Source organism: Sipha flava, unplaced genomic scaffold, assembly GCF_003268045.1.
Source record: "Sipha flava isolate LNK unplaced genomic scaffold, YSA_version1 335_pilon_pilon, whole genome shotgun sequence".
Taxonomy (NCBI): Eukaryota; Metazoa; Arthropoda; class Insecta; order Hemiptera; family Aphididae; genus Sipha; species Sipha flava.
The window spans coordinates 75,137-96,487 of NW_020273026.1; the positions used below are offsets into that span (position 1 = coordinate 75,137).

A 21,351-nucleotide genomic window follows, 5' to 3' on the forward strand; every position below is an offset into this window, starting at 1 on the left:
TATGTAGTATGTAAATAATAATGTAAACTACAATGAAACATAATAAAACATAATGAAAAACACATGACTATTTGTTTTATTAATTTAACATTTGGCAAAAACACGAAACAATTTTAATTCATTACCTGGACTTTTTTCATAATATTTTTGTGAATCGCTCTTAAAAAATAACCTCCTGAGTTAAATGAAATGATTGCAGCTCTTATTCTTGTATTGTAAGACTGTTTTAATGAAAAATTTATTATCTTTCCACCAATATATTTATTTATTAACCACACTGTTAAATTGCTCGCACACATTATTGGTAACATTAAGGATAAGACTGCTTGCATGGTCAACAACTCGTTTTATTATTATCGACATTTCACCCATTAGGCCGCACTTTTCTGCTTCTGGGACGATTTTCTTCAGTATTATTTTTTTTACAAAAATATGCTGCACATTTTTCATGCTGTCCCAAAATGTGGTAAGGACTGTTCAGTATGTCTTCTTTAAATTCTTTATTTTATTAAAGTAAAACAAAATTGTTAATTTATATTCTAAAATGTATAAAAAAAAAAAAAAAAAAAAAAAATAGTATACCTTTTATTTTTTGTGATTCTGTTTCTAAAGGTGCGTTACCCCAGCACCCGCACTTTCGAAATCATGAATTGTAATCAAGCAGTATTATGTACTTTATTTTGTACAATTTTGTACAACCAAAATTAAATTTTGTAAAATTTTGTACAACCCCCGAACCTCCCCGAAATTCAATTTCATTTTACGGCTGCTGGGGTAACGTTACACCAGCACCCGGATCAACTAATTTTCTCAAATTTCAACTTTAAACCGTACAGTATTATGTACTTTATTTTGTACAATTTTGTACAACCAAAATTAAATTTTGTACAACCCCCGAACCTCCCCGAAATTCAATTTCATCTTACGGGTGTTATCGCGTATCTTCTATCAATATTTCATCTAAGATACTTTTATCGAATATACAGCATTTCCTTTTAGGTAGAAATAGTTGCTGTTGATTAACTTATATAATTCAAAAAGAATCAACAGAATATATTAGGTAAGTTCGCAGATATCAAGATTTAACCCTCCGTTGAGCACATATCCCGAGAAACATATTCGTGGCACATGAGTCTGACCAGACCCATAAACTTTTTTCTGTCTTTAAACGCATGTATTACATTTTTGTAACTTATTTATACACCATGTAAGAAATTATTTTAATTTTTTTTAATTTATTACATATTTTACGTTTCGAATTATTTGTATAACGATAAAGAATTAAGAAAAAAATCGTGAAATGTGAAAATAATACTTAATTTTGTTTTTACATACTATATTTTATTTTGTTTCTTTAACACAACTAAAACATATATATTCTACTTTTGAGTGTTGTTGGCATACTGCACTTAAACATTTTGTACAAAAAAAACGAGTTTTTCGCCGCATTTTTTCATTTCCTTGAGAACAAATTTTACAATATTTTTTTTTATCGAATGTATCAGCTCCGCTAACGCTAGTTACTATTTCTGATGTGGTCTGATACAAAAGAAGAAACGAAAACAGAAAAAATGAGACAAGAAGCTAAACGGCAAATATAAATGTAATTGAATATGAATACTTACATTCATTGGTCTTCCAAAAAACGATTCAAAAGCCGAACGAGAACTAAACTGTTTGTTGTTGTGAACATTTTGCATTCTTTGTTCAATATTTGGAAGAGCCAAAGTGTTAGATAACATCCATAAAAAATTCCGTCTTGCATCAGATTTTTTGGTGCCATCAATTTCTTTGCAAATACAAAATGCAGCCAATGCCATAACATCTAACATGTTACAAAAAAATGCAAAAGTCCATCTTTTTGTGGCTCGTTTTGATGTAAAATGAGTAACCATTTGGTCCATGCAATCGACGCCTCCTTTATTTTTGTTATAAAATAAAATTGCTTCGGGTTTTTTGGCTTCACAATATTTTGTATAGTGTACGGTAGAAAGCAAATTTACACATTTATTTTTTTTTTGGCACGTAGCTGCAAATTGAAACCAAATTATCATTAAATCCAAAACGAGATGACAAAACTGGACGTGAAGGATGTTTTCTCATTTCTTCAGGGATACATCTTTTGTTAGACCTAATGGTAACAACGAATGCAAGACCGATTTTGGTTAGTCGCTTTGCGCCTTCTAATGTTGTAAAAAAATTATCTGCGATAATTGTACGGCCGCTGTTACTATATGATTTTGCGAGTTGTAGCATGACATTCTCACCTTGATTCGTTTCACGTTCATTTCCTTCTTGTCGACCTGTATATAGTTTTCCTTGTAATGGATATTTTGTTTTCGAATCACAGGCCCACCAAATTTTTATACCATATTTGGCTGGTTTTGATGGTATATATTGAGTAAATTTGGTTTTACCACGATATGGAAAGAGCTGTTCATCAATAGTTATATTTTCATATGGACTATAGTTTTTTGCTAGATTTTCATTCATATAATTCCAAATATCACGAATAGGTGCGGCCTTATCACTTTGCAAACGGAATGGACGTGTGCGTCCATCATCAAACCTAATGTATCTTGTCAATAAAAGGAAACGTTTATGAGACATAGCTGCTCTGAATATCGGTAGGCCATCTGTACGCCACAAAACTTCTGATTTTTGTGTGTTATTATGTGAAACACCAGCTGCCAAAAGTATTCCAATAAACGCGTCTAATTCACTCTCAGTGACATCCTTCCAAACTTTTTTTTTTCGACCCGGATTAGACGCATTCCATTTTTGTATTGAATCTTTTCCATAACGATTCGTTTCAGTGATGATAATGAATGCAATATCAGGAGTAAAAAACTTTTTGAATACCTCAATTGGGACAGAATTTCGTTCCTTAGGTCCACTTCTAAAACGCATAACATTGTGTTGACGAATGCGAACACCAGTGTTTGGTTCATTTTTTTCCCATTTTGTACCGTCTTTACCATAGAAACACTCTTCAGAAGTACTCGTACATAAGTTTTGAGTTTCAGACTCCGTAAATTCTTCATCACTGTCAACTAAATCATTTGGTTCGATAATCACTTCATTCTCAATATCTGATGCATCATCTTCGTTTGGTACATAATCAACATCACAATCGTCATCGTCGGCAGGAAATAATTCGATTTCGTCAATTTCTTCGCTCTCTTCAACATTTCTTTCACGTTCAATATCATTCACCAAAGCTGTTGCTAATCTTTCATAAAATGCTGTATCAATATGACCGTCGCGTGATCGCGTATTATAAATAAATTCCACTTCATTTTTAAAGTTCATTTTGAACAAAAAAATCAAATTTTTAGAAGTATAAAACTAAAAAAAAATTAATTTACCACAAAATATACTCAGTAAACAATTACGCGTCGTGTTTTTTGTTCACATGAATGCACTAAACTGATTCTAATGATAAAAACAACGATAAAATGTGTATAAATATACTATTTGTCATGTATAATATAAACGAGTCTGGCTAGACTCATGTGGCACGAATATGATATGTATACCATAATATTCTTATAACTATCTATACATTGGGTTTTCCCAATATTTTTTTTCATAGAGTAATAGTAAATAACACTGTAGGAGGGTACACAAAATTTTAAGTCGCTATCTTATTTAAAAATATAATTCAACTGTAATTAAAATCAGAAAAGGTCTAACCAGACTCATGCGCCCAACGGAGGGTTAAAATTATGTCAATTATATTAAGTAGGTGCATTATTTTAATAACAGTTAAATTAATCATTTATATATTATAGTAGCCTATAATTGTAGTAGACGTAGGTACTAGGTAAATACTAAATAGTAAATATTTATGTTGACGATGATACTTTTGATAATACGAATATACGATACAAATCATACGATAATAATTAATATCGCAGTATATGTAAACACAACCTGGTTTGTTCTACATGCATGCGCAGAAGTAAGGAACAAGATGTACAGCGCAGCCACCGTTTGCCGCGGGAACTACTAGCTTGTTCCGTCTATGAGTATAAGGTATATGAATATACTGAATAGTATACGTTGTAAAACTCTTTTTGTGATAAATGATAATGATAACTAAACCAGATAAAACTCTGATGACAGTTGCATTAACAGAAAAATAAAAACTTGAAACGAATATTTTTTGATTTTGGTCCACTTGGCTTTTGCCTTTTATAGGTACTATAATAGTATAATACTTATATTTTTTAGTATATATATTCACTTATAGATCTACACTTAGTGGCGGTTCTAACGTACGGCAGGGTTGGCAGCTGCCCATACCAAAATTTTTACGTTCATCTTAAAAGGTTCACTATCACGTTTAAATAAGTAAAGAATTAAGGAATTCAAATATATATTTGTTTTTATCATTTAAAGTTTCATAAATAAAAAGCGTTTTCTACCCAAGGTTTTATAGGTTAATGTGTGTTATCATCTAGTGTATTTGTTTTGTTCACAGATATGTATAATAAACTAGATTGCTAACTGTTGCATCTTACTCATGTGATTAGTTGAAGCAGACGGCAGCCATTTAATTCGAGGCCTATAGGCTTTATCACAGCCTTAGATTTGTTTGATAAAGAAACTGATAAAAAAAATTAATTAATTATAGAACAAGTATCCAAACAAAAAACATTTTTATTGCACTTTATTTTTCTCATTTATATAAATTTTCCATCTAAATATAAATAACAATTATTAACATAGTTTATTCTGATAGGTTAACAATTTTTACATGTTATAAAATAAAATGGTTTTACTGAGTTTCTGTTGTTTACTAGCAGTTTTCATAATCGAGGATGTTATTATATTACTATAAGAATATAATCTCACTTTAAGGTAGGTTTTGGTTACTTTGTTTATAATGTCAATTTTGTGAGGTCTTGCCAATAAATCTGTTGAATTCCAGCAAGTATCACATTCTGGAAATAGTATAGCGTTTGTCGCTAATGAGTTTTGTAAACTTATCATAATTTTTAAATCCATATTTTTAATAAACATTTGTTTTTTGTCCACCATAATGGTTTTAAATAATGTTTCTGACAATTTAACAATTTTGTACACCCCATCAGAAGCATACTTCAAACCACCTCTGTTTTTCATAATTGTAAAATTTTTTGGTGTGGCATTATTTTGATAAATGTGATCATTTTCAATTAATGGTTCTATAATGGCTTCAATACAACCATCACATTTTAAAGTTGGGATTAGTTTTTTAACAATATATCCACATATGTAGTATAATATATTTTCAGTGATGCTATTAAAATCTAATTTATTGTACTGTTCTGGTAACAATGAAATATCAAGTTCATTTTCTAAATTTTGTTCTGGTGCTTTATATTTCCATTTAATTGAAAAAGAGAATCTTCGTGAGGTGACATGATTTATGTGTTGAGTATTTAATTACCTAAATAATTTCGTAGTTGAACCAACAACCCCGTCCTTGCAACGGCATCCATCAACACAGCATTTATATGGCATGATTGGAAATATAGTATAAACTATTATAATTTCTAAATAAATGCACAACTGACAATTAATGATAAAAATTGATAAGGCAAAATCTACATCGGCCTCGATTAAAATGGCGGATAATGACTTCACATCTTATCATCAGTTAGCAATCTAGTTTATTATACATATCTGTGGTTTTGTTAATACGATAAGCGATATCAATTGGTTATCATTGTATTTCGAAATATTTTTCTTATCGTCTGATTGTCCGACGCACAATGCCGTTATTGACGAGCGTCTCGGGAGCAAAATTGCGCGACCAATCAGAGGCGTTCATATTTCTTATCAAAATTTGTTAATAATATATATATATATATATAAATAGTATATATATGCCAATTCTGGCACACTTTAATATTTTTCACTTAAAAATAATTTGTTGATATTTTTCACATAAAATGAATTTACTGATTAGTTTTAAGTTAAAATTAATTTGTTGATCTTTTCATATAATTTGCGTTTCATATAATTATTCCGCTCTAGGCCTAGGCCTACAGGGCCTGTGTCTAAATACGCATCTGCCTAACGCCTTAACCGAGCGCGCCACGACTCTCGGTTATCCACGCATGGTTTTTCTATATTATTTAAACTACGCAAATATCATACGAGTGACGTCACTCATGACCTACATTCGTTATCGCTCATACATACGCGTCATCCGGTTCGTTTTTAATTATAATAATAATAATATAATATATTATAAATAACAGATGGTTTTGATAAAAATTAAAAATCAGAATATACTTTTGGAGCAGCCTTTAGTTAATACTGGTCATTTTTTAACTAGGTCTTAAGGCTTTAACATTTACTGGTTTAAAGTATAATTTAATTAGAATTAAAACAGATAGTGTAATAATAATTGGTGGTGTAATAGTTAATGTGGAACAAGGAAAATACACGATTGAACAATTAAACAAAAAAAATAATCCTGTTGTGATAAGTCTTTCCGAGAATAATGTGGTTACAATAACATGTGATACTTACTACTATTTAGATGAGCATTTCTGTAAATATTTGAATATCGAATATAAAAAATTAGATTATTCAATACCAGTTAAAAAACCATTTAAACAAGAACTCTGTTTAAATATCGAAAGAGATTGTTCTTTTGAAGTGATGTGGAAAGAACACATAAGCGAGTATACATTGAACAAAAATTATTATACAATCAAACAATTCGAGAAATATATTAATACACTAGATATTTTTGGTGCTCACACAAATACTACAGAAATAAATCTGGAAAATAATATTCTTAAAATTAATACATTTGCTTAGTTCAGTTTTGATAAGGATTTGTCAACATTTTTAGGGTTTGAGTAAGATAGCAATAATAATGATCCATTTATACCGGTAAATAATAGTAAAATTTTAGGAACAAAATCTCCGAACATAAAACTTACAAGCATTTTCTATGATATTGAGGGTTCAATAAAAACAGAGAAAATGTTATATACCCTGAACAAAACTGATTACTCGATTGAACAATCCAAAAACTGTGCAATTAAATATTGTAGATCATAAGATATTAGTCAAATCTGACCATTATTTTAAATTCGATAAACAATTATGTGATTCTTTAGGTGTTGAATATATTACAGAATTTATAGCAAAAGGAATCTCTCCAATTGTGATGGAAAATAAAGTGTTAGAAGTTCATTGTGATATAGTGGAAAAATAATTTTCCTCAGTCAATGATACTCACCATGTAGAGGAAGAACCGAATAAATTATTCGTAAAACCAGAGAAAATATTTTACGTTCCTGTAAGCCCAAAAATAATAAAAACTATAAACATCAGTATTTTCGAGAAAGACGGAAACGAATTTCTTCAATTCAATAACCCAATTTTTTATCTCGATTTAATAGACAAGCAACCTCAAGAGAAAAAATAGTAAACGTATAAATATTTCAAATTTTAAAAGAAATTGAATTTTTAAAAAAAAAAAAAAAAATTGTAGGTATTATAAATGGAAAACTACAAAACACTTTTAAATTCAAACCAAAAAAAAAAACCCATTAAGAGACTTGGAACTCGAAAAAAAATATACGGTAACAAGATTTGAAATTATAAAGACAATGTATGGTCCGAAAGTACTAGTTATTTTAGATTCCAAATTAAGAGTGTTGCGGACATAAATGAATGTAGGTCCTTACGACTCATACGACATGGACGGGACCATGTAGATCATAAATAGTAGATATCAAGAAAATGATTATTATTAACACAATATTCGCATTCGTAAAAATAGAAATGAATTTTAGTTAAAAGTCAGAAGGTAAACAAGTACATATATTATATGTGAATCGCATGGTTATATGTAGAAATGTAACTGGGAAAAAGTCGCGACAAATATGGAATATGTGCGAATGAGGTCATCTAGGTAATAAATAGCGGGCTAGTGACAAATTATTTAATATAGTTGAAAACAACTATCGCCCAGCGCGGCACGTTTGATCTTCACCAAACCTAAGTATATAAGGGGGTTGGGAACAGACCAATATTCAGATGTGGTTTACAGGTAAAGACGCAAGCACCTTCACGCCACATTATTTCTTATATTAATGTTTTTATACTAAATAAACAGTTTAAATTACAATTGAGTATTTTTATTGAAGTATTATCCTTAAAAACTTAACTATCAAATACGATTGAGCGACGGCACGCAACAAGAGTAATTTTACCAGACCACTTTGCTAAAAAATTTACAGAAAAAGATATTGAAAAAATGAACTCGAATCCGGTAAAGTTCACTTTAATTTATAAAGGTCTAGAAACATTTAGTAATGGTTACAAAAAAACATTAAATCAGTTTTGAGTTGAATGAAGGACTTTTATCTTGATATTTCATAGTCGTATCTCTTTTAAATATTCTTGAATATTTAAAAACTCTGTAATAAACATGAAAAAATATATTTTCAAGCTTTATCCTTTTGATATCAAAACCTCAAATAATTCTATACTTCCTGATCCTATTCGGTGTTTAATTGTGGGAGGGTCTGGTTCTGGTAAGACAACTCTGTTAACCCTTTATAGGGTAGAGGGAAATTATTTCCCAATTTAGCAAAAAAATACCGTAGCTTGTGATTTTAGGGAAATAATTTCTCATTTATATAAAACGAATGTTCAAAATTTTCTGCGTTTATTATTATATAGGTATTTTTACCCTAGCACACTCTAGTAATGAGTTATTGAAATAAAACGTTCCCGGTGGGAAATAATTTCCCACTGCTCATTCACAGTATCTGATTATTCCGAGAGTTATTTATAGTTTTGTTTGAATTGAAATTTATTGTTGATAAAATCGTTTAATTTATTTGTAATCAGTATGATTAAATAGATAAGTTTTTGGTATTTATTTTCGTGTGATAATGAAATATCATATCATACTGTAAGTACTATTATTATTAATTTTTCGTGACACGTTTTTCATGTCAATATTTTTTTACTCAAACTAAAACGACTACAACAGAAGATAGATTACTGTTAGGAACTCAATTTAACAAATAAGTCATAAGGAATCAATATATATATACAGTAAATGTATTATATACACCACAAACTTAATATTTTCACTTTATTGTGAATTTTTAATGAATAATTTATTTAATTTTTACATTAATTGCAGATGGATTATAAACTTAAGGATCAAGATATATTATATGAGTTATTTGATATAAAAGATGATATGGCAATAGATTCAGACATTAATATACAATACATTCAGTAATTTCAACCATTGAATCTCATATTGCAACTAAAATTTTTAAATACAGACGCTGTTTTAGATGTAGTACCAAAAAACATGACAAAAAATCTAATATGATGTGTTCAACTTGCAATAAGGTTTTTTGCAAAGATTGTTTTTCTGAGTACCATAAAACTTAGTATATTTTATTGATTTTAATGGCCTATTACTACAGTTGATATTTTTTTTTTTTAGAAAGTTAATTTCATTTTGTAGACTGAATTGAATTATCTAAGTCAAGTTAATCTCATAATTTTATTTTGAAAAGTTGATTTTATTTATTTTTTATTATAATTTTATGTAATGTAAAATCTGAAATGTGAATCAAGATTATTCTACAAAGGTTTTAATTTTTTTTTTTAATTATTAATTATTTTTTGTTTGTTTAATTATTATAATAAATTATAAGGTTAACTATAATATCATAAGAATTTTATTTATCAGTTGAAAAGATTTGTATCTTCAGGTGTCATATATCTTAAAATACAATTAAATATCTATTTAGCATGTCATATATACATTTTTTGGCATAAAAATAGTTAAAATTAAAAAAAATATTGTAGTATGATATTAAGCGGGAAATTATTTCCCACCCTTTTTTTATCAATGTAAATGAAGTTACGAATTTCTGTTAAGAAGTAAATTTGAAAATTTGATAGAAATCGTATTTTATTTTTTTCTGTGCCCTATAAAGGGTTAAGAAACATTATCACAGAGTATTGGGTTGATTACAAACATCTATATGTATTCACAAAAAATCTTGAACAACCTGTGTATATAATTTTACGAAAAATATTTGATATTAATTTTAAGATTGATTCACATTTCTCTGATCAAGATACGAGGTCTGTTCAAAAAGTTCCCGAATTTTTCAATTTTTTATTTATGGTGCTTACTTACAAGCTATTGAGACTTATCACCCTCGAAGTATTCTCCCTCTTGGTTAATACACTTTTGCCAACGACGTTTCCATTGTTGAAAGCAATCCTGGAAAGCGGTTTCTGGAATTGCTCGTAACTCCGTTAGCGAATTTTCTTTTATTTCGTCTATCGTAGAAAATCTTTGTCCTTTTAACGGATATTTTAATTTTGGAAATAAAAAAAAGTCTGCTGGTGCCAAATCGGGAGAATATGGTGGATGAGGAAGTACGGTCATGTGATTTTTCACGCAAAAATCACGAATTAACAGGGAAGTGTGCGCCGGAGCATTGTCGTGATGAAGAAACCATGAGTTTTTTTCCACACTTCAGGCCTTTTCCTCCGCACTTTTTCTCGAAGACGTTTTAATACTTCTAGATAGTACCATCGGTTAACAGTTTGTCCTGCAGGTAGAAATTCGTGATGAATAACTCCCAGATTGTCGAAAAAAACTGTTAGCATAACTTTGACGTTTGATCTGACCTGACGAGCTTTTTTTGGTCTTGGAGAAAATTTACCAACCCACTGTGATGATTGGACTTTTGTCTCAACATCATAGCCATAGACCCATATCTCATCACCCGTTATAATTTGCTTCATGAACATGTCATCATCGTTAGCGCGATCTAACAATTCTTGACAGATTGTTACGCGGTTGTCTTTTTGATCTTGCGACATCAACCGAGGGACAAATTTTGCTGCAACGCGGTGCATTCCAAGTTTTTCGACCAGGATTTCATGACATGAACCAACCGATATGTTACAATCTTCCGCGATTTCTCGAATAGTTAAACGTCTATTAGACCGCACAATTTCATTGACTTTTGTCACATGAGCATCGTCTGTCGATGTCGACGGACGTCCTGAACGTGGGTCGTCATCAACTGATTCCCGACCGTCTTTAAAGCGTTTAAACCAGTCGTAACACTGTGTACGTCCTAAACACTGATCACCATAAGCATTTTGCAACATTTTGTGAGTCTCAGTAAAAGATTTACAAAGTTTAACACAAAATTTAATATTAATACGTTGTTCGTGAAAATTACTCATCTTAAAAATCGCACAATACACACGACTCGTCTACTTTGAACGCGCACAGTTAATGATTCGATAGCAATAAACATTTGAGATTTAATGGAAAAGATAGCTGCTTATCTGTATTTTATTTTGATATAATAACATTTACAATAATGTAATTTTTCTATTTTTAGAAACGATAGTTCGGGAACTTTTTGAACAGACCTCGTATAGTATCTGTCAATGAATGTCAAACAAATAGTCTAGTTGTTTTTGATGATTGGATTTTGGAAAAAGATCAATCATTAGTAAAGGAATATTTTGTTAGAGGAAGACATAAAAATATTTCTTGTATTTATTTAACTCATTGTTTTAGTTCGAGCGGTTTAAAATTGATACGAAATAATTTAAATTTTTTGTTTGTTTTTAAACAGCAAAATCACTACGTGAGTAAAATTTGGGAAAGTTTTTATTGTTCAACTCTATATAAGAATAAATTTGAAAAATTGTGTGCCCTTTGTTGGGAAAAAAATATGGATACATTTCTTTGGATGTTATAAATAATCATATATACAATAAACTAGAGAAAAAATTATGTTAAAGTTCACGTTTACGTTTACGTTAGACATTCACGTTTACGTTTACGTTGGGTGTTGACGTTGGACGTTGGACGTTAGTAATATAATTTAGATATATTTTTTAAAAAATATATATAGTATAAATGAATGACAGTGATATAAAAAAATTCAGAATAATATTATAAAAAAAATAAGAAATGGAGGAGACTTTCAAAATAGACCAAATACTTTAAACAATGATAAGAACGAGGAAACAATTGAAAACGAAAAAGAAAAAATAGAGAAAACCAAAAAAGTATTAAAAATTAGAGAAAAACTACAAAATAATTTTAAAAATGCAAATCAAAGAGAAATCAACAATGAAATAATAAAGGAAAAAGCTTTCGAACCTGTAGTGAAAGCGTTAAAAAATGTAGAAAATGCTGTAATCAAAGCAGATGCTAATTCACAGAAAGCGTTGGTACCTGTAAAAACATCAACATTGATAGAGCAACCAATACAAAGAGAAAACAACCAGAAAATGATATCAAGTTTTCAAACACCAACAAGAGATGAAGAAAATCAAACACCAAGAACAATACATCTAGGTAATATCGCCACACAGAAAATCATGGACCTAAGAGATCCAACATTTGAAATTTGGATTCATACCGATAAAAATACCAATAAAAAAACACATGTAATTGGGAGAAATCCAATAAATTTTAGCGGCAACGATATTATTTTGAACAAGAATCGATACATAGGAATAGAAGGATTGTGGAACTTGTTAACAGAGTCAAATCTATGGGAAGAAAAAAATAATATAGTTTCGTATACAGATGAAGATTTAAAAACATATAAAAAAATATTATTAGAAACAGACACGATATATCAAAAGAACGATAAAAAAACAGGAAAACCTAAATCATCCAGTTCTAATTAGGGTTGCCATACTTTCCGGAAAACCGGGACTGTCACCGGTTTTTGACTTTGTGTCCCGGTGTCCCGAAAACATTTTTTCGGGACGCCTATATGTCCCGGTTATAGGAAAAAATTAAAATTGTTTAATTTCTACAATTTTATTTTTAAAAATAATAATGGAAATCGAGAGTCAACATGTTAATGTTAATGATAACGAATAATTGATAAATCCATAGGCTAAATATAAAAAAAAATTCCACAACAGCATATCAAAACCTCCAAATTCATCTTGACAATATTTCACAATGGTCCACCAAATGGAAATTAAAAATCAATACAGACAAGTCCTTTCACATTCCTTTTACTTTAAGAAAAGTTGTTCTTCCTACAATCTATTTTCAAAACAATCCAATCCAAACCACAACTCAAACCAAATATTTAGGTCTAATTTTAGACAAACGTCTAACATGGGGCCCACACCTCAAAATTAAAAGAAAGACTCTCAACACCAGACTTAATCTACTACGACCTATCCTCAAGTCCAAACTCTCTATTGACAACAAATTACTGTTATACAAATCAATGCTAAAACCTATCTGGGCATATGGCATACAAATTTGGGGATGTGCCAAGCCTTCCCAAATACGGACCATACAAGCCTTCCAATCTATTTCCCTTCGCCTAATAACATCCACGCCATGGTACGTCTCAAACCTCTCACTTCACAAGGATCTTAAAATTACAGTCTACAAAACAGCCAAAAACTACTACAAAAAGTTACACACCAAAATAGCTAACCACACAAATCCATTGATTTCCAACTTGGCCAGTGAATTCATGCCTAATAACCCCCCTCGTCGATTAAAAAGACACTGGTGTCGTGATCTCCTAAATCCCGATCTGCACTAATTGAAAAAAAAAAAAAATAAAAAAAAAAAAATTAAAAATAAAATAAAATAAAGCTCTCTCCCCCAAGTTAGAGGGTATCCACACTGGTGGAACTCCTTCCTCACGCCATTCACGTTATACCTACCTTTTTTTTTTTCATCATATTTACTTATTGTATGTATATAAATTACAGATTGTAAATATTCTATTTTATCTAATAAAAGAAAAAAAATATATATATATAAAATAATAATTCCGTAATATTCGAGAACAACAAACAAGTCATGTGCGCTGTGCACTATGCAGTTTACATGTTTTATTTTTATATTTTATCGTCTTATCGATAATCGATATACGGGTGATACAGAGACAGACTAATGACTTTTACATCAGTAGAACGTAGGTCGTAGTCACTAGTCACTCGTAGACCGTAGCCTAGATTGTTTGTTTTTATTATTTTATTCGTTATTATGGCACCAAAAAGAAAATGTCACTTTCGTGATGAGTTTTCCGTTACTTGGAGTTTTATAAAAAAAGGTAGAAATGAATTTGAAGCATATTGCACTTTTTGCAAAAGCTATTTTCAAGTTGACCACGGCGGAATTAATGTGGTATTAATGTAACAAACATAAAAAAAATTCTCAAAGTGTAAATATTAGTGAAAAAGTGACCAAGTTTTTTGTAACTCCTGATACAAAAGAAGAAAAATTGGTAGCTGCTGCAGAGTTGGTTAATGTTTATAAGGTAATTTTTCACCATAATTCATTTAATTCACTGGACTGTACTACACCGCTTTATTCAAAATTATTCCCCGACTCAAAAATTGCTTGTAAAATGTCAACCACACGAACTAAAGCCACTGCAATAGTAAAATACATTTTAGCTCCACATACAGTTGATATATTTAAATCAGATTTAGAAAATACAATTTTCTATAGTTTGGCGACGGACGCTAGTAATCATAAATCAGAAAAAATATTTCCAATTATAATTTAATATTTTATAAAGTCAGATGGTATAAAAAGTCAATTAATAAAAATGAGTTCTCTTAAAAACGAAACTTGAGAAACAATTTCGCAATATTGTATTGATACATTAAATAATTTTAAAATACCTTTAAAAAAATGCATTGCATTTTGTGCAGATAATGCAAACACAAACTTCGGAGGAATTCATAGAAAAGGACAAAATAATATTTTTTTTAAACTAAAAGAAGCCATTCAAAATGAACTGGAAGGTGTTGGCTGCTCTGCTCACATATTGCACAATACTATTTCTACAGCTGCAAATACGTTTAGTTTTGATGCTGAAATGAACATATTTAAAATATTTGGGTACTTTTCTATTTACACTGTAAGAACAGAAAAATTAAAAGATTTTTGTGAATTTGTGGATATCAACTACAGAACTATTTTAAATCATTCCAAAACTCGGTGGGTATCATTGCTACCAGCAGTAGAAAGAACGCTATCTATGTGGCCTGCACTGAAATCATTTTTTCAGTCCGAAGAGAAACCTCCAAAAATACTATTAGACACATTTAAAAGTCCGATGAGTGAAACATATATGTGGTGTTTACATGCACAACTCGTTATTTTTAACAGGAACATTTTATTGATTGAAAAATCTAAAACGAGTATAATCGAACTAAGAAAAATATTAAGCACCATTTTAGATAACTTAAAAAATAGACAAATTAATAAATTTGTTGGTTTAAAAGTTCTAGAAATGTTGAGAAAAGAAGAAATATCTGATCAAGTAAAACATACATTTTATGAAGAAGTTGATGAGTTTTACAATACAGCAATTACATATTTAACCAAATGGTCGGTCTCAACAAATCACTTTCATGTTTTTGACTGGATGTCTTTATTGGAGCCGATAGCATGGCGTGACGTAGAAGAAAAAAAATTTATTTATCTGATAAAAACATACAGTTAGATGATTCTTTATTGTTTGATCAGCTAACATACTTAAAAAAAAAAAAATCGAAGAATTCAAAAACAGTATATCAGATTGGGATAATAAAATTGCTAGTGAAAAATGGCAATGATTTTTTAGTGTGTCAATACACAATGAACAACACACAGAACTTTTAAAAATTGCTCAGTATGTTTTTGCAATACCAGCCCACAATGCTAACGTCGAACGTATATTTTCTTTAATGGAAATACAATGGACTGGCGAACGAAATCGTCTTCAGCTTGATATTGTGGAAAGTATTATAATGTGCAAGTACAATTATAAAAAGACTTGTTCCGAATTTTACGAGTATATTAAAACACAGCCATCTTTACTTACATCGGTTAAATCATCTAAGAAATATGAATGGTACAAAGAAAAATAGACAGAAGAGCCCAGCCACCCCGGCCCAAGTACAAATAAATAAATAAAAAGTGTTGTTATTTTATAATTATAGTATATTAATTTAATATTGTTAAATATTATAAAACAATAAATTTAAAAAAAGTTTACATTGTCAATTTGTTTATTTTCTGTCTATCCCGGTTTTACTTGATGAAATTATGGCAACCCTAGTTCTAATAAATATAATATAATAATTAAAAACATTTGAAACGAAATAAAAAAACCATCTGAATATGTTGGAGAAGGCTTAAAATATTACACAGAAAATCCTGTACAATATATGTATATAAATAATTTAAACCAAATAATAAATCGGTTGTGTTATATCTCATCTGAAGAAAGAGCAGGAAATAATAATTTTCATAATGAAAAACTTGGTATGGTAACCTTTTTTAAAAATGAAATGGAAAAATTGATTGATTCCCCAAAAAGTACAGATTATTTGATCGAAATTGTAAAATGTTTACCAAAATAACTAATTAAAGGTGAAGGTCTTGTCAATAATATTTTAAACCCCTCCATTTTAGAGGGGTTAGTAGGTGACGCGGTCCCGCGGTAGGTGGAGGTACAGCACGTACACCACTATCGCGGACCGCGCCGGCTCTCTACCCAGCCACAACCTGGAGCAACGACAATACCGGCCCGGCAAGACCTCACCTACCTCGTATATCGGGCAGAGGGGGGGGACCGTTGCCGGAAACCGGTGACAACGTACTCACCGTACCGCATAGGCGGTCTGTGCTGTTTTGACCGTCATACGACGCACATATATGTTCTCTGTTCTTTTTTTTTTCTTGCACACATTATATCCGTTACTCGGCCATCAATATTGTTTTTTATTACTGTTTTTCTTTTGTGCATAAAAGTGTGAACGTAAAATTGCTGTGACCATAAATCATTATAAATAACCAATAAATCTTCGGTCATTCACGTTCGCGACATTTATTTAATTGTGCGATTTGTATATTCTAAATTGACCGGCTCCACACCCGAGAACTACGTACGGGCCGCGTCATAGGTAATGAAAAAGCTGCTGCAGGGGTTACAACAAACATCATAAAAACAAAGAAAAAATTAGGGATGGAATTAATTTAAAAAAAAATAATAAAAAACTTGCAAAAAGATTATCCAAAAAAATAAAAATATCTGATTCATCTAATGTATCTGATTCTTTTCTGATATTATCTGATATTTCAATAAATTTTCAAAATTATAAAAGATTAGAAAAACAATCCATGGTTCAAAGGCTAAGATGTAGCAACTATTCTAGGTTATCAAAAACAAGATCAAGCTATAAAAAAAAAATACCTGGAGAGGATACCTTATAATAAAAATGATTTAAAAACAATTTATATAAATGAATCAGAATTTTATTTACTTGTTTTAAAATCTAAAATAAAATAGACATAAAAACAAGAAGAGCTTATATAGGTTTTAAATTTAATATTTATATATTAAATTAATTTTTTTATGTTAATTTAATATAAAAAATTTCAAAATTGAATTAAAAAAATAAAATCTTATAAAAAAAATCTAAAATGGAATTGGAAAATGTATTTAATAATTTTAAAATAAAAAACTATTTAGATCAGAAAAACAATCCATGGTTCAAAGGCAAAGATGTTGCTACAATATTAGGTTATAAAGATACAGATCAAGCATTAAGAAAAAATGTAGATGAAGATGAAAAAACATCATCAATCTATATAAATGAATCAGGAGTTTATTCACTTGTTTTAAAATATAAAATGAAAGAAGCTAAATTATTCAAAAAATGGGTAACATCAGAAGTGCTTCATTTTATTCGAAAAAAAGGAGAACAAAATAATATAAAACAACTTTCAATAGAATTCGAACAAAAGCTAAGCATTATACATTCTAGGATATAAAGATACAGTAAAGGCTATTAAAACACATGTAAAAGATAAAAATAAAAATAAATATAAATTAATTACAAGATAAGGGTGGTAACTACGCACCTTGTATTATTAATAAAAATTTAAATAAATTTGAAAAAAAAAATAAATAAAAAATGTATAATAAATGCGACTTAATCTAAATGCTAAACAAAATGAGAAAATTCGTTTAACTTATGAACAGAAAAAAGATATTACAATTGTCTTAAAACCTTATCAAATAGATCAGGGAAACCCATATAATTTAACCGATACGCAAATAAATAAGCTAAAAAAAGCCAAACAAGAAAATAAAGAAGTCCGATTAGAATTGGAATTTAAACAGATAAAAGAAGGTGGATTTTTACCCCTTTTATTCGGTGGAATCGTAGCTGCTGCGGCTGCAGCTCAAGGGGGAAGTGCTATATACAATAGTTATACAGAATCTAATCATAAAAAGGCAATGGAAAGAGAAACAATGCCACACAATCAGGAAATGGAAAAAATTATAAATAATGTTAAAACTTTACAAATTGGATCAGGTTTGAAAAGAAAAAAAAAACAACCAAAAAATAGATCTATCGGTTAAATTTCTTGTTGAAAAATATGGGGAAAAAGCATTAAGTAATTTTGATATCATAAAATTTACTAAAAAAAATAAATATTTTAGAGTGTGTTTCATGAAAAACGAACTTCCGCTAAAATCTTGGACACATGAAAGTGGAGTATTAAATTTAAATGATTCTAATGTGGAAGGCTCACATTGGGTAGTATGGATAAAAGAAGGGAATAAAAAAAATAATTTCCACTCATATGGAGAATTTAATCCGCCTACAGAACTTGTTAATTATTTAGGGAAAAAGAACTTGTTAATATCAACGAATATATATCAAGATTTTAATGATCCACCCATTTGTGGTCATTTGTGTTATTTTATAAATTTTATAAAGAATTTATAAAAAATTATAAAAAAATGTGTTGTTAATTTTAAAGAGAAATTCTTTAAAATTTTTATATTGTAACAAAAAAAAAAAAAAAACAAAAAAAATGTATAATAAATGGAAAATTTTTTTGAAAAGTATGATGATAATATTATTCGGGCTGAATTCAAGGATTACTACCCAACTTCCGTGTTAAATCTTAATAATGTTAATCGGAAGACAACTTTCTTGATAGATGGAAGCGATAGTTTTCTAGATCTAAAATCCACAAAATTTAACATTTCCGGAAAAGTTGTACAAATAGATGGTTCTGAATATCCTCTGAATAGCAACATAAAATTAGAGAATGGTTTTCCAAGCAAATTGTTTTCTAACATCCAACTGAAAAAACATGGAACATTGCTTGAAGAAATCGAAAATCCTGGTATAACAAGTAATATTAAAGGGGTTGTTAATTATGCTTTAAATAATAACCATGGTTCTACTATAAACTCGGGATATCAATCGAGATTTAAAGGAGGTGGAAAATTTAATGCACATGGCAATTTGTCTGATTTCGGTTTGGGTTTCTTTGAGGATATAACACAACCGCATTACAAAGGAGACATTCAATTGGAGTTTACTCGAAATCATGATCATGACGCATTATTCAAAGAAATAAATACTGATAATACAGTGCCAAAAGAGGAAAAAATTATTATTGAGGACTTTAGAATTTGTTTTCGCGTAGTAAAATATGACAGTATGAGTTGATTAATAAAACCCTGTTGATTAATGAATTGATCGAATTATCAGAAAAAAATAATTATTTCTTGGATTTCAAAACTCTTAAATGTATAGAAGTAAGAAATTTTAGTGGAAAAAAGTTTACTCTTGATATAACAAACATGTATAGAAATCCTTATGATCCTTTACTAGGGATTGTAGGTTTCCAGACAAACAGAAATAATAATCAATTAAAAGAATCGAGTAATTTTGATCATTGTAATGTTAGAAATATTTGTTTTGAAATAAACGGAAAAAAATATCCAGAAGAGATGTTAAATATCGATTTCAAAAATGATAAATTTGCTAATATTTACGATATGCTTGGAGAATATAAAAAAGTTTTCTTTAGAACATACCGAGAACTCCCTCTAATTTACACAGATCCAGAAAATTTTAAAAATTCTAAACCTTTATTCGTTATAAATATGACTAGACAACCTGTGAGTATATCAGGTTCTAGACACACAATCATTTTTAATGTTGATTTTGATGGAGATGTAGCAGATGGTACTGTTTGCTATATTTGTCTTGTTTCAAATAATAAATTTGTGTATGATGTTAAACGAAACTCAATCACAGAAATTCGATAAAATTTAAGTTTGTATATTATAAAATGGATGATGATTTAAAAGAAATTATATATTGCCTCAAATGCAAGAAAAGAACAAAAAATGTCGATGCTATAAAAGTTCAAACAAATAATGACAGGTGGAGAATCTCAGCAAAATGTATTGAATGTAACACAAATAAAAGTAAATTTATTCAACCTCCTAAAGATGTAGAAAATAATAAAATCAATCAAAAAATAAAGGAAAAGGATAAACTTCCAATAGCTCAAGAACTTCACGAATCTATAAGGAAACGATTTCCGAAAAGAAAAGTATTTACCAAAGGTATTGATGACTTATGGGCCGCTGATCTAGTTATAATGAAAAACTATGAGAAAGAAAACGATATTTATTCTTATATGTTAAATGTAATTGATACTTTTTCTAAATTTGCTTGGTATTATCCACTTAAAAAGAAAGACGGGAAATGTGTGTCCAGAGCTTTTGAAAAAATAATAGAGAAAGCCAAAGTACAAAACCATAAGCCTCCAGTTTTACTCCATACCGATAAAGGAATAGAATTTGAAAATAAACTGTTTAAAGAAATTTTAAAAAAATACGAGATAAAAATGTATCATACTCAAAATGAAGAGAAATCATCAATCATCGAACGATTTAATAGAACACTCAATGTAAAGATGAGAATACGTATTGAAGTACAAAAAAATAAAAAATGGATACATATTTTACAATCCTTGTTGGATGAGTATAATTTTAAAGACATACATCGAACTATTGATATGAGACCATGTGATGTGAACAAGAATAATGAGTCTGAAATTTTAAGAAGGGTATTCTCAGAGAATAAATCGAAACAGAAAATTAAATTTAAAGTTGGAGACAGGGTTAGAATTACTAGATTTAAACAAACATTTGCTAATAAATATGATCTGAATTGGACTCGTGAAATATTTATAATGAATGAAATCGTGTACACATCTCCAATAACATATAAAATTAAAGATATTGACGGTGAAATTATTGAGGGAGCGTTTTATACTGAAGAACTCCAGAAATCTAAATTTTAATTTATTTTGAACACGAGAAAAAAATATATATATTCTATAATAAAATGGAAGATAATTCGAATACTAAATACAATCACAAATTCTGTGCAGTTTGTGATACTACTATTACTTATAAAAAATGGTCAAGACACTGTTATACAAAAAAACAT

At 29.3% G+C, this 21,351-nt stretch overlaps 2 protein-coding genes across 2 annotated transcripts; both read right to left on the minus strand.

The window, feature by feature from the left end:
* Positions 1-2,007: 2,007 nt before the first annotated feature.
* LOC112687203 (piggyBac transposable element-derived protein 4-like) lies at positions 2,008-4,818 on the minus strand. Its single transcript, XM_025559790.1, has 2 exons — positions 4,788-4,818; positions 2,008-3,245 (listed from the first exon to the last, which is right to left on the minus strand). The coding sequence occupies exons 1-2, from the start codon at positions 4,816-4,818 to the stop codon at positions 2,008-2,010; spliced, it is 1,269 nt and encodes a 422-aa protein (XP_025415575.1).
* A 219-nt stretch (positions 4,819-5,037) lies between these two features.
* LOC112687213 lies at positions 5,038-5,511 on the minus strand (the record flags this gene model as incomplete). The annotated part of the gene is made up of 2 exons (XM_025559800.1): positions 5,436-5,511; positions 5,038-5,336 (listed from the first exon to the last, which is right to left on the minus strand). Coding segments are annotated over exons 1-2 (375 nt in total), but the record flags the coding sequence as incomplete, so codon positions are not given.
* Between the last annotated feature and the right edge of the window lie 15,840 nt (positions 5,512-21,351).

What these genes read in the sequence shown, in the direction of transcription:
- LOC112687203 (XM_025559790.1), bottom strand. Translation starts at nt 4,818, where the DNA reads ATGAAAACTGCTAGTAAACAACAGAAACTCA. An exon ending in TAGTAAACAACAGAAACTCA is followed by an intron (nt 3,246 to 4,787) that starts GTAAAACCATTT and finishes ATATTGATACAG; the next exon opens with CATTTTATGAAAGATTAGCA.